This window comes from Schistocerca americana, chromosome 7 (assembly GCF_021461395.2).
Source record: "Schistocerca americana isolate TAMUIC-IGC-003095 chromosome 7, iqSchAmer2.1, whole genome shotgun sequence".
In the NCBI taxonomy this organism is placed as follows: Eukaryota; Metazoa; Arthropoda; class Insecta; order Orthoptera; family Acrididae; genus Schistocerca; species Schistocerca americana.
In genome coordinates, this window is record NC_060125.1 from 376175359 (window position 1) to 376188737 (window position 13379).

At 41.9% G+C, this 13379-nt stretch overlaps 1 protein-coding gene across 1 annotated transcript in view; it reads right to left on the bottom strand.

Moving 5' to 3' along the window:
* Positions 1–5970: 5970 nt before the first annotated feature.
* LOC124622952 (venom carboxylesterase-6-like) overlaps positions 5971–13379 on the bottom strand; it is an 82368-nt gene continuing 74959 nt past the window's right edge. The window contains exons 9-10 of the mRNA XM_047148742.1: positions 11779–11908; positions 5971–6335 (exon numbers count right to left, since the gene is read on the bottom strand). Coding sequence (XP_047004698.1) covers positions 6188–6335; positions 11779–11908 — 278 coding nt within the window. The 3' untranslated portion in view covers positions 5971–6187. The remainder of the gene's footprint in view (positions 6336–11778; positions 11909–13379) is intronic.

The window sequence follows — 13379 nt, forward strand, 5'->3', positions numbered from 1 at the left end:
TCACAATGTTCATTCCAGCCTGGTATATATTCCTTTCTGCACCCACGAGGAATAAACTTTAGCAGCAGTAAGAAAAACCCCCTCAAATCGAGGGTAGTTTCTAGGTTCTGGTGGAATAAAACAGATATATCTAGGTGGGCAGCGAAACTCCGCCAATGAGCCCTGCGGAGATTCCATCTGGGTCGTGGCACAGATCTCGCTATTGGGACAGAGAGCCCCAAATTGAGGATTACTGGCCTGTGCTGGCTGTGTGAGAAATAGGTATGATCTCTCTGGGTATAGACACTGGGTGCCCTCTGCAGTCTCGGGACACAAAACAGACATCCGGGTTGTAATCTCTTCGCCAACCGGCCGATCTGAAAGTTTCCAAATATGTGGCATCATAAACCAGGTATAGACTTTTATTTTCAGCCTAGTCGTTGAGTGCAGTACCACACTCATTGTCACGTGCATAGTTCCAGTGACCGTGCTGACAGTTAAAATCTCCAGCATAAATCGATGGGTGGGCAGTAATTGGCAGAACATCCAGTGGCCATGGCACATTTGGTGGCTTGTAAATATTATTCATAGTAGTCTCCTCCACTTGCGCAGACACATAATCGATCTTATTTCCTGCATTTGTTGAAATGAGACGAGCATGCTCGATACTGCTCCTTACATAGGTGGCAACGGCATACACATTTTGATATGTTGCACCCATAATATCGTAGCCATGGATCCTACTACCTCTTCTACGCTGGTCTTCCATAGTTGAAGCATGTGTTTCCTGGATTAGAACTACGTCAATATAATTATCTACAAGGAGTTTAGATAGGTACTCGCTTCTAGCTCGGCTAATACCTTCTATGATCAAATGGGATACTCGGATTGAAGGGTCAAATCTTTTAAATCAATTGGTCCTTAAAAGTCCCATTTTTTAACGCTTTTTCATTTTGATTTGTCTGCATGTTTGTAGTCAGGAAATCCAACATCCGGTCTGGCTGCCTATTCGTTGTAGCTCATTGAACGTTACCCAGGGTGCACGTGTAGTATTCCACTACGGACGCGAGCTAGTTTACACCCCAGTCTGAAGACTGGTTTGATACAGATCTCGACGCTAATGTATCTTGTGGAAACCTCTTCATCTTTATATTAAGTACTGCAACCTACATCCATTTGAATCTGCTCATTGAAACGAAGCCTTGGTATTTTTCAACAACTGTTACTCTCCACATTTCCATCCATTATCAAACTGAAGATTCCTTCATGCCTCAGAATTTATACTATCTTCTCACGCCTCGCTTTAGTCAAGTTACACCATTAATCTATCACCCCCCCCCCCCCCATCTGAATGCAGCATCTCCTCATTGGATGCACTATTTGCCTATATATTCTTCAACATTCTTCTGTAGCACCACATTTCAAAGTATTCTACTCCTTTCCTGCATATAATGTTTGCTATATAAGTTTTACTTTTATACAAGGCTACACACCAGGCTAATACTTCCAGAAAATACATCCTAACATTTAAATTTATATTCAGCATTAGCAAATTTCTCATTTTCAGAAACGCTTTTCTTGCAGTCGACAGTCTAAGTTTTATGTGTTCTCTACTTCAGCTATTGTCACTTATTTTACTCCCCAAACAACACAACTATTCTACTACATTTAATGTCGTATTTCCTAATCTAATTTCTTCACAATCGCTGATTTAATGCGGCTATGTTCAATTATTCTTGTTTGACTTTTTGTCGATATTCATCTTACAACCTCTTCTCAAGACACTGTCCACTCTTTCCAGCTGATCTTCGAAGTCATTTTCTGTCTGACAGAATTACACTGTCACGTGAAGGAAGAGGAAAAAATCATTTTCTCTTATGATTAACTTAGGTCTACTTGTTTTGCTGACTTTGGTTTTATTTCTTGCATATATTAGCGCTTTTTCCCAATTTTTGTTTTGTTTTTCCCAGTATTTTGTTATTTCTCGTCAATTTAGGTGATACTTTCTACCATGTTATTTTTTATGTCCCATATGTTCTTTATTGTTGTCTAATTTCACTGTGTTTCAGTGTTATATTGAAAATATACCTGTCGATTATATTATACAGAGTTATTCGGAAGTACCTCCTTGATATCAGAAGTTGACACGTGAAAACTACTAGATATTTAGAAAATAGAACATGTGTCAACGTTTTTAATCATTTTACAGATGCTCAGTATAAGTACCATTTATGACACGGCTAATGTCAATACAATAGTCATCCTCCTGCTGTATATATTCCAAGAAGTCATGGTCAAAGTCAGCGACTATGTTAATTATCATCTGCAACTCTTCAAGAAAAAGTGACAGTGGAGGCAGGAGCACATGACCTTTGGCGTAGCCCCATAAGAAGAAATCACATGGAGATAAGTCAGGTGACTATGGTGGTCACTGAAGAAGAGGCAAGTCGTGATTGGAAGCACATTCAATCCAATGCTGAGCCAGCTCGTTACAAAAGTAATCACAAACGTCTGAAAGAAAGAGGAGTGGAGCATCATATTACTACAAAGCGAAATCTCGCTCTAATTGTGAAATAAACCATTGCTGCAGTACGTCCATGTGAACGGGGCCAGAGCACGGTTTTTCCCGCAAAGAAAAATTGTCAGTGAACTTTTGGAGAGGACAAGGCACAAGAGGTGTTAACTTTGGAGCTTTTGCCTGATGTTTGGTACGAAATCGTCGCTTAACTGTTACAACTGACTCACATTTAGAGAATCAAGGATACAAAACGTAGACATCGCTCCGTTATATGCCTGTTTTGACACACCTCCCCACTACTGTGCGCTCTGCAGCTATGGTACTGCGATAATTCTGTAGCGAAACTTGGAGGAATGTCCTGTCCGTTAATTTGGGTCATTTTTCTGTATGTCTTGTAGATATGTCGCAGTCGTCTTTTGAAACCCTGGAGCACTTATGATTAGCCCTGTATTTAATGATGTCATATATCACATTTATTTCCATTTAAAAAAAGAAAGAAATATTGAAATTAAATTCGCTGAATATAGTCAGTTAATGAAAAAATAAAGCAACCTTACAGTGCTTGTGTGGAAACTGTTGCTCGTAGTCTATATTTGAACATGGAAGATATATTGCCTAAATACAACTGCACATAAGTGACAATTTACCGTTCCCTGCTGGCATGGAAAGGTGTTTTCCACTAAATTGGGAGGGGATTTTTACCTTTTCAGAACACCTACTTTGGGCGGATCTCCCATTCCAAGAATTCTTTGCCATCTCAGGATTAGCAGAAGTCATAATTGTCATCAAGTGGTTGAAACAAGAACCTATGGCTTAGAACACAGACTTACACGAGTCTTTGACCAGTTAAGAGTCATCAGCCTAGTTTGCAAATGCAGCCCAGTGGGTTTCATTTCTTTCTGATTTTTGCAGCTGAAAATATTTGTTTCATCTTTTATTAAGTATCGTTTTTACTATTTCGTAAGTAAAGTTTCTTGTGTAGGAGAAGCTGCCAACTAGTTTAGAATGCAGGGTGTGTATTTGGTTGTGAGGTGATAAAAGCCAGTAAACGTGATTCCAAGAGAAGCTATCATAGTGCTTGTGCACTATGATTTAAAGCCTTTATTCTATCAAGTGTGATACATTGTTGTTTGTGAGACATCACTTATCCTGTGTCGTGATTGGCTGATAGAAGCAAACTCAGCAGGCGTTGTGTTGATGTTTGTGTATGCGAAGCCACAATGCCGTATTTAGTGGCTCTCATGTTTATACTTGCGTTGTGCAAAAAAATTAATTAAAGGACGTTGAGGAGGTGATTCACACAGTGAAGCATTGGCTCCACCACCACGACAAGGATTGGTACCGACAGGGCATACACGTTCTTGTTTGGCTCTGGGGGAAGGAGATTACTTTGAAAAATAGGATGTGTAGATAAAACACCTTTCTTTCGTGTGTGTAGTTCTCATTATGTTCATTAAAGGATTATCGAAGAAAAAAATGCGGTGCATTACGTTCTGGTTCGTATAAGGTAAATTTTAGGGCCAGTATTACCTCGCACGTTCCTACACTTCTCTGGAGCCGAAATACTGATCTTCCCCGAGATCAGCTTGTATTAGTGTTCTATTTTTTTGTAAGTGATTCTTGTCAGTGCTTTTGCAACTGTAACATTCAAGCCTATGGACAGCTGCTTTCTTTCGAACTGGAATTATTACATTTTTCTTCAAGTCTGAAGGTATTTCGCCCATCTCGTACAATCTGCATTGCACGTGGGATTGTTTTGTCCTGGTATTTTGCTCTAAGGATGAAGGTATTTCGTGTGCTTCAAATGTCTTGATTTTACATAGATCTTTGAGTGGTCTTTCAAACTCTTTTTGAAGTATCGTATCTGACATTGCCTGTTCATCTACTCACTCTTTTCCTTGTATAATATTATACTGAAGTTCAGTTTCTTTGTAAAATCCGTACGTCAGATAAATTTAACCAAGTGATCCATAAAGAAAGTGGCTACTTCAAATAAAAAACTCTACTGCCTCGCCAGTTACATTACATAGCTGTCGTTTTATCTTCTAATGACAGCTTAGTATTTATTTATTTACATTGGTATTTTTCGTAGTAAATAGTTTCTTGCATCTGTAAATATTAAGCCCTGTTGATAGTATTTTACTGCTTGTCTAGTAGCTTTACAAAGAACAGTGTTACCTGCCTTGTAGTTCACACAACGTTTCAATCCTTGAAAGTATATATTGAGGTAATTTGCAGAAAGAGTGTTTACTAACGTAAGTAACTCTGCCATCAGGCCTAGAGACCCATGTTATGTCGACTGAGTCCTGAGTCATCCTTATGGCGTCGTTTGGACGTAGTATGAACAGGCATGAAACAAAAAGATTTCCTGGCCATTGTCTGATTTCTAGACCTTCGAGCCTCTTATTCTCATTCAAGTAGCTTCTAGAGTATCGTGATGAGGCTTAATATGCAACCATTGCAATCTGCTCATCAAGGAAAAATACCTGTGAGTAATGTTTTTAATTTTCTGTTTATCGTTAACGATGTTGATATGTATACAGGCAGAAAGTAGTAATTATCAACATACATAATATTATACGCACCTGAGACTACATGATGCCATAAGGTCATGTTCTTTTGGTGTGAAGTGGTCGGCATTCATAATTTCTTGCCTAATGTTAGATGGGTGGAACTTGTTAATTATCTTTTCACCAGACTGAATAACTCCACTCTGCTACTCGTAAACAAGCAGGCAAAGTATACACGAAAATAGTGAGCAACAAAAACTGTTGTGGTATAACTGTATTCGTGAGTGAATGTGTGGGTTCTTACGACCCTGATAGTGCATATCCCTTTGCAGGGATGTGTTATTTACTTTACATGTTATTCTTACTCGCTTAAGCCGAATAAAAACTTTGTTTACTTTAAATCCACTGCACGAGAAGGTAATATACTAAAGACAACAAGGAGTGAAAATATGCAAAATAGCTCAACAATACTCTCTGCAGGTAAACACATTAAGAGACACATCTAAGCACATAGGTGTATAAACACATGCAGAGTTTCACCTGTGTGGATAAAACTTCATTCATGTGAAAATAACACTTTGGAGCAGTCGTTTTTGAATTTCCACTACTGTATTTTCCTAAAAATGGTTCAAATGGCTCTGAGCACTATGGGACTTAACATCTTAGGACATCAGTCCCCTAGACTTAGAACTACTTAAACCTAACTAACCTAAGGATATCACACACATCCATGCCCGAGGCAGGATTCGGACCTGCGACCGTGGCACCAGTGTGGTTCCGGACTGAAGTGCCTAGAACCGCTCGGCCATAGCGGCTGGCTTATTTTTCCTTCACGATGCAGATGTGTAGCAGTTCTTGCTGAAGTGTTAAGCGCCATCACATGCCAAAATAACCCCGAATAAACTCACCATTTGCATGCCGAATCTTTTCATAGCCGAGGCGCTCAAATATAAAATGAGTCAGTACTTTTCTACTTGTTTTCTTTATTAAAGTGTTCTGTTTGGAGCTATCAAAACAGTACACAGCACTGTGACTTCCCATGAAGCACATGAGTCCATTTTGACACGCCGTGTTACGAAACATTGCGTGATAAACATGCTGAGCGAACAACAGTGACAAATATAATATCAGTCGTGCGCAGGAAGTATAGCAATGGCGCACGTCAACGATTACACAAAGTTCAGAGGGGGATATTCTGTTGCCAGAATTCCATGCGTTCCTTGAACAAGGCTTGCTCCAGATTGACGGTGTCTGTGATGTGCGCATAATAAAGATTTGTGTTGTCGAAAGGCTCCCAGATGAACTCCTCGCCCTCTGGAGATGGTGTTCTGTAAAAGAAACAAAAGTCGCAATTATTTATAGTTCAGAAACGTTGCGTTGTGTGAGGCTGCTTCCAGTAAGGTTATTAAACCTTTGTAGTGGGAGGTTGGCCGTATGCCAGTACCAGAACTGTGCTTTTACTTCTGTGCTGCAGTCTGGTCGCCTGGCGAAATTAAAAATTTGTACTCCTTCATACAAGCTTCTCACACTGAAAGCACCAAAATGTGAAATCACAGATAATGAAGACTACATTATGCTTAGTACACGGTCCAGTCACATCAATGTGACCACCCGTCAAAAGCCTGAATAGCCCACCTTCCGTAGCGCGGACGTGCATGAAGACAGCCAGTCAGGTTCTGGAAGGTACAGACAGGGCTGTGGAGCCATACGGACTCCAGTGCTGTGGTCAGCTCTGCTAGGTTCTATGGTACCACCTCATCGAGGTAGTATAAAAAAAAAAAGAAACGCAATTACATTGGCGTGGACGGAGCTAGTGTAGTAACCATTTCTGTTGCTAGGGTATAGTGCAACTCATTGCCGGTTCAGCGCCACCTGTGTTGTCGACTTGAATTGATCTGTTCATCTGCAGTGATTGTTTTTGCTAGTGCTGTTTTGTTCTTGCTTAGTTTTTTGTGATGGAAAATTTAAATGCACAATGTACAGCACCGAAATGTTGTTTTACACTCGGTAAAAATGCCGCTGAAACTGCTTTAATTTCGAAAACAACTTACCAAGATGAAGCTATGGGAAAAACTCAAGTGTACGAAAGGTTTGTTCGATTTAAAAATGGCGACATGTCTATTGGTGACAAACCTCGTTCTGCACGTCCATCAACTACCCGAATCGACAAAAATATTGAAAAATTCGAGAGCTTGTGCTCACAGACCGTCGACAGACAATTGATCAACTGTCAGAGATTAGTGGGTTGTTTTGGAGCTAGGTTCAGGAAGATTTCGGGATGAAAAGGGTTGTTGCCAAGTTTGTTCCTTGGGTGATTGACAATCAAAAGGAACAACGAGCTGAAACTTGACGTGCTTTGAAACAACAGCTTGAAACTGATCCAGATTATCTGTCGGAGGTCATTACTGATGATGAGTTATGGTGCTATGGTTACGACCCAGAAACAAAGCAACAGTCAAGCCAGTGGAAGACGTTATCGTCACCCTCTCCAAAAAAATGTCGTCCAGTCAAATCATGCATCAAAACAATGCTGATTTGCTTTTTTGATTCTAAGGGCGTAGTTCATTCAGAGTATGTTCCACCAGGTCAGACCGTCAATTAAATTTTATTTGGATGTTTTACGAAGACTGTTTAACAGTGTTCGTCCAAAAAGACCCGATTTGTGGTCAACAGGTTCTTCCACTGCTACAACCCATCTGCACGCACAGCCATCTCTGTTAGACAGTTTTTAGCTAAAAATGGAATGGTTCGGCTGTCCCACGCACCTTACTCGCCTGACCTGACACTGGACGACTGAAAAGGGGCATGAAAGGATATCGATTTGATAACATTGAAGAAGTCACGAATGAAACGAGGGAGGAGCTGTCATCCATTTCTAAAGGTGACTATAAAAAACTTTTCGAAATGTGGAAGCACCGACGGGACAGATATACTAGTTGAAATGGAGAGTATTTTGGAGGCGATAAGTCTGTTTTGTATAGAGTTTGAAAATATATAGCTTATAAGAAGTAATTCCGGTTTTCTGGGTACCTCCTCGTAAATCTGGGGGTTTTAATGACCGGGGGAGTACGGTAGACTCATCCTGGTGCTTTTTGAAACACAAACATACACTGTGAGCTGCGTGATACGTTGCGTTGTTCTGCTGGCAGATGCAAACTGCTGGGGGGGGGGGGGGGGGGGAAACTGCATGTACGGATGGACATGGTTCCCAAGGATGGATGCAAGTTTATTTTAATCCGTTGTGCCTTCCAGGGAATGCCGTGAAAGTATTCCACAGATCATAACGCTCGCTCCTCTGGCCTGGACCCTTCTGACGATTGTTGCAGGGCTGTAGACACCAGAGGCCACCTGTCCATTGGAGCATAAAACGTGATTCATCCGAAAAAGCCACCCGCCGCCGCTCAGCGCACGTCCAATTGCGGTTATGGCGTGCAAATTCCGTCCTTCGTCACCTATGAACAGCAGCCAGCATGGGTGCATGATTCAGGTGCCTGCTGCGAAGGCCCTTACGCAACAGCTTTCGCAGAATGGTCGTTGAAGAGGCACTGCTTGTAGCCCCTTGGTTCATCTGGGCGATCAGTTGCTCGACAGTTGCACATCTGTTCACCCGTAGTCATCTCCGCAGCTGTAATTCATCCCTGTCATCTAAGGCCCATGGTGCACCACAGTTGTCTTGGATAGCTCCACTTTGCCATGCACGCTGTACTTTAACCATTGCGGCACGCGAAGAGTTTGCAAATTTAGCCGTTTCAGAAATATCTCCTCCCTTGGCACGAAACCTAATGATCAAACCCTTTTGGACATCAGATAAATCGCTCTGTTTCCTCATTCCGACAACGACTGCAATGTTTTCCGCGTCCCGCCGACAAGCTTTATATACTCTCCACTGCTAGGGCTGCCACCTCCCGTCTATGACTAGGTATTGCACGTTGACTTCGAACACACCTGGTGGTCACATTAATGTGTAGAAAAATGTAAGTTAGTGTGGATGAATAGGAAAAACAAATCCATAATGTTCGGACACAGTATTAGCAGTATCCTGCTTGACACAGTCACGTCGTTAAAATATCTGTTACTAGGTGATATGAAATGGAACAAATATGGGAGGACTGAGGTAGGAAAAGCGAATGGTCGACTTCGGTTCATTGAGAGAATGCTAGAAAAGTGCGGTTCATCTGTAAAGGAGATCACAGATAGGACGCTAGTGCGACTTATTCTTGAGTACTGCTCATGTGTTTGGGATCCATACCAGGATAGATTAAAGGAAGGCGTCGAAGCAATTCAGAGGTGGGCTGCTAGGTTTGTTGCTGGTGGGTTCGACAACATGCAAATGTTCCAGAGTTGCTTCAGGAACTCAAATGCGACATTCTTTTCAAGGAACTCTATTGAGAAAATTTAGAGAACCGGCATTTGAAACTGACTGCAGAACGATTCTGTTGCCTCCCACATACATTGCATGTAAGGACCACGAAAATAAGACACTAGAAACTAGGGTTCATACGGAGGTGTACAGACAGTCGTTTTTCCCTCGTTCTACACTGATCATCCAGAACATTACGACCACCGATCCACCTACAGAAACCCATCCAGCAGACAGCAGCGTCACCTGGCGAGGAATGACTGCTAGTCAGACACAAGAACAGTGCGTGTAGTATCAGTTAGCGTGCTGACCGTGTGTAGAGTGGGGAAGGAGCGCGATCTATTTGAGTTTGACTGGGGGCAGATTATGATGGCCTGAGAGCTCGACACGAGCATTTCGGAAACTGCAGGACGTGTCGGGTGTTCGAGGAGTGGTGTGGTAAGTGTCTTCAACAAGTGGCGAAACCAAGGTGAAATCTTGTCCAGACGTCATGGCGTTGGGCGGCTGTCTCTCATTACAGATGCCGGATGTCAGAGGTTGGGCTGACTGGTAAAGCAGAACAGGCGGCGCACTGTGACAGAACTAACATCAGACTTTAATGGTGGGTAGTGTACAAGTGTGCCTGAAAATACAGTGCACTCAACACTCCTAACGATGAGCCCCCACAGCCAACGACCCACGTATGTGCCAGTGTTAACACTATGACATCAGCAGCTATGACTGAAATGGGTACGTGACCATCAGCCCTAGACTTTGGCGCAATGCCAGAGCATTGCATGGTCTGATGAATCTCGACATCTTCCTCATCATACCGATGGGAGGGAGCGAATCCGTCGTCTTCCAGGGGAACAGCTCATTTACACCCGTGCTGCGGGAGGGAGACAACTTGCTGCGGCTCCGTTATGTTCTGGGGAATATTCACGTGGGCATCCATGGGAGCAGCGGAGGTCGCGCAAGGCACCATGATGACCAAGGAGTACCATACACTGGTTGCAGACCACGTACACCCCTTCATGACGATAATATTTCCCGATGGCAGTGGCAGTTTTTGAAAAGATAATGCGCCATGTCACAATGTCAGGAGTGTAATGGAATGGTTCAAGGAACACAGTGGTGTGTTCCAATTGATTGGTTGGCTGCCTAACTAGCTAGATCTGAACCTGATCAAACACATCTGGGATGTGATTAAACATGGCGTCAGAGTTCATCGCAACCCTCCCCAGAATTTACGGGGATTAGGTGACTTTTGTGTGCAGATGTGATGCCAACTCCCTCCAGAGACCTCTTTGCTTCCATGCCACGACGCGTCACCGCTGTTATCCTTGCCGAGAATGGGTATACCGGCTGTTAGGTAGCTGGTGATAATGTTCTAGCTGATCAGTGTATTTGAGAGTGGAACAGGTAAGGAAATGACTAGTAGTGGTACGGGGTAACCTCCGCAACGCGCCATATACTGGATATCGATGTAGATGTAGACTGCGAATAACAGATGAGCGTCACTCGAATACAGTTTTCTTTCGATTCTCCTCCCCCGTCTTCCCTTTTGTCACTCGTCTTGATGTAAAAACCGTAAATATCGTCCACATATGTGTTTTTCACAAAATCTCTTGGTATTGTCACCTTTTATATATTTTAACCGTCCTTAAATACAGTTTATGTAACCTTTGGCTGAAGAGCGGTTTTTATCCACTGCCAGCCCACTTTTCCCCGTTCGGCCACCATGCCGGCATTAGTAGTTCACATACGAAACAATCAAGTAGCAAGAAACAACAAGATACTATATTTGTAAACCAAAAGATGTTTAAACTTTTACATCGTAAAATACTATTACTCTGCATCTAAGTGAGGTAACAAGAATAAAACAAATGACTTACCATACACGAGACGACTGAACATCGGAAAAGTTTTAAGTCAAAAGTAACGAAACAAGCCTCCTCTGTCAAACTCACTGACAAGAACTAGTTTTACCTCTTCACGGCAGGCAGCAGCACTGCTCACGGCAAAAAATATGCAGTGGCCACTTTTCGCGCCCGTATCACCTTCCCCCACCATCCACTATCTACAGTCTTAGAGCCCTTTACACTATTAGGGAAGAGGTGCTGCCCGCATCTCGTGGTCGTGCGGTAGCGTTCTAGCTTCCCACGCCCGGGTTCCCGGGTTCGATTCCCGGCGGGGTCAGGGATTTTCTCTGCCTCGTGATGGCTGGGTGTTGTGTGCTGTCCTTAGGTTAGTTAGGTTTAAGTAGTTCTAAGTTCTAGGGGACTAATGACCACAGCAGTTGAGTCCCACAGTGCTCAGAGCCATTTGAACCATTTTTGAAGAGGTGCTGGGGTAATAATAACAAAAGAAGAAAGGAACAAACTCCCTTAGCTGTTACAGTACATAAAACGCAGCATGTGTCCTCCACTTACCCGTATTTAATGAAGTTGCTCCACAGCCGTATCATGGCCAGTCTCAACTGACCAAACGTCGTATTGGGATCTGGCAGGCCCATACGCTCGTTGTAGAACATCATGAAACCCTGCGAGGCGTGGCTTGTACCTAAGTAAAAGAAACTCTGGCTGCAGTTTTATAATAAAACAATTAGGATGTAACTAAATTTGAAAATGTGAAGTGTTTCAGAGGGAAGTGGAGCTCAAAACAGTGTTTCGGCATCACTGTCTGAACTGCCCCAGGTAATCACTGGGACAGTTCTTTGAAATTTATTACCAGTTTCAACGCCATATGCTTGCCTAATTGAAGTATATCACCGTTTCTAATGATATCAAAAACCCAGACACGAAGCTTTAATATTGTACATTTCTGAATCAATTAACAACTGATACCAGGATTACAAATAAGTGAAAACTGAATGTACACCCACCATAATAACAAACTAAGAATGGGATGGATGATTAGAACAAATCAACGAGGCTACTTACACGTCTTATGAGCTAGTCTGATTCTATACCATCATCTATTCCGTAAGCATGGTGTCCACCATTTTGCTCACATTAGACGGTGCTCTATAGTACGGAGTCTGTACTACTAAGACGGAAAAAATAACTTAAATCTCGAGTGCTGTTCACAGTTAATATTCTCTTACCTTTTAAAGGTTGTCATTTCAGCACATTGTCTTGCCTGTGAAACTCTGTGTACTACTTCCGTTAGTTGAACGTGATTTACAGGAGCACATTATAATAAAAGTGGTTATGGTGAGACAAAATCCAATGACCAATCTTGAATAATATGAAATGACTGATTCCCAAATTAAAGACTCAAAACCCAGAAATCCACTACCAAATAGCTATACGAAAGTGCATAAACGTCAACATATATAAACATTTTATGTAATTACTATGATTAGTATGGACATCTAAAAAATGATAGACAACAATATACAATTATTCGTACTTTTTTTAAAATGTATGTTCCATAGATGACTTTGCATGAATAGATAAATATACGATATTATTTTCTTTGCTATATGTTGTCATAGGTAAATCTTTGTTCTTGTCCAGTACGAGTGCGGAGTAAGATTTATGTATGTGTTCAACTAGCGTGGAAGTTGAACTCAATTGTATTGCGAAGTGAAATAACTAAAAATATATCTGTTCGACAACAGAAACTCAACGAGTGTTCATATCATTTAAGAAAATGAAGCCGAGTATTCTCTAGACCAGTATATGAAGTTGCATTTCAGAATCTAGGATGGGCATCGTTTACGAGCCCATAATTTCCGACAATAGAGAAGAACAACAACAGATGAGTATTATGAAAACTGTTTATTTAAATTCTACCGTTTGCTACCTCTCACTTACTATCTCAGCGTGCCAAATGCTGTGAAATTGTTACCAGCCACCAAAATTTAACCTTACGGTGCTTTCAAATTGATGAATCGTTTTTGGGCAATAAGAGGGTGCTGACTGGTAGAACATGTGGAAGAGCGTTGAATGACATTAACTGCTGAATCAAGATGAGTGTCGTAAGGGGTTCAGCACCCTGGTGGAGCAAATGTAATCTCGATGTATTG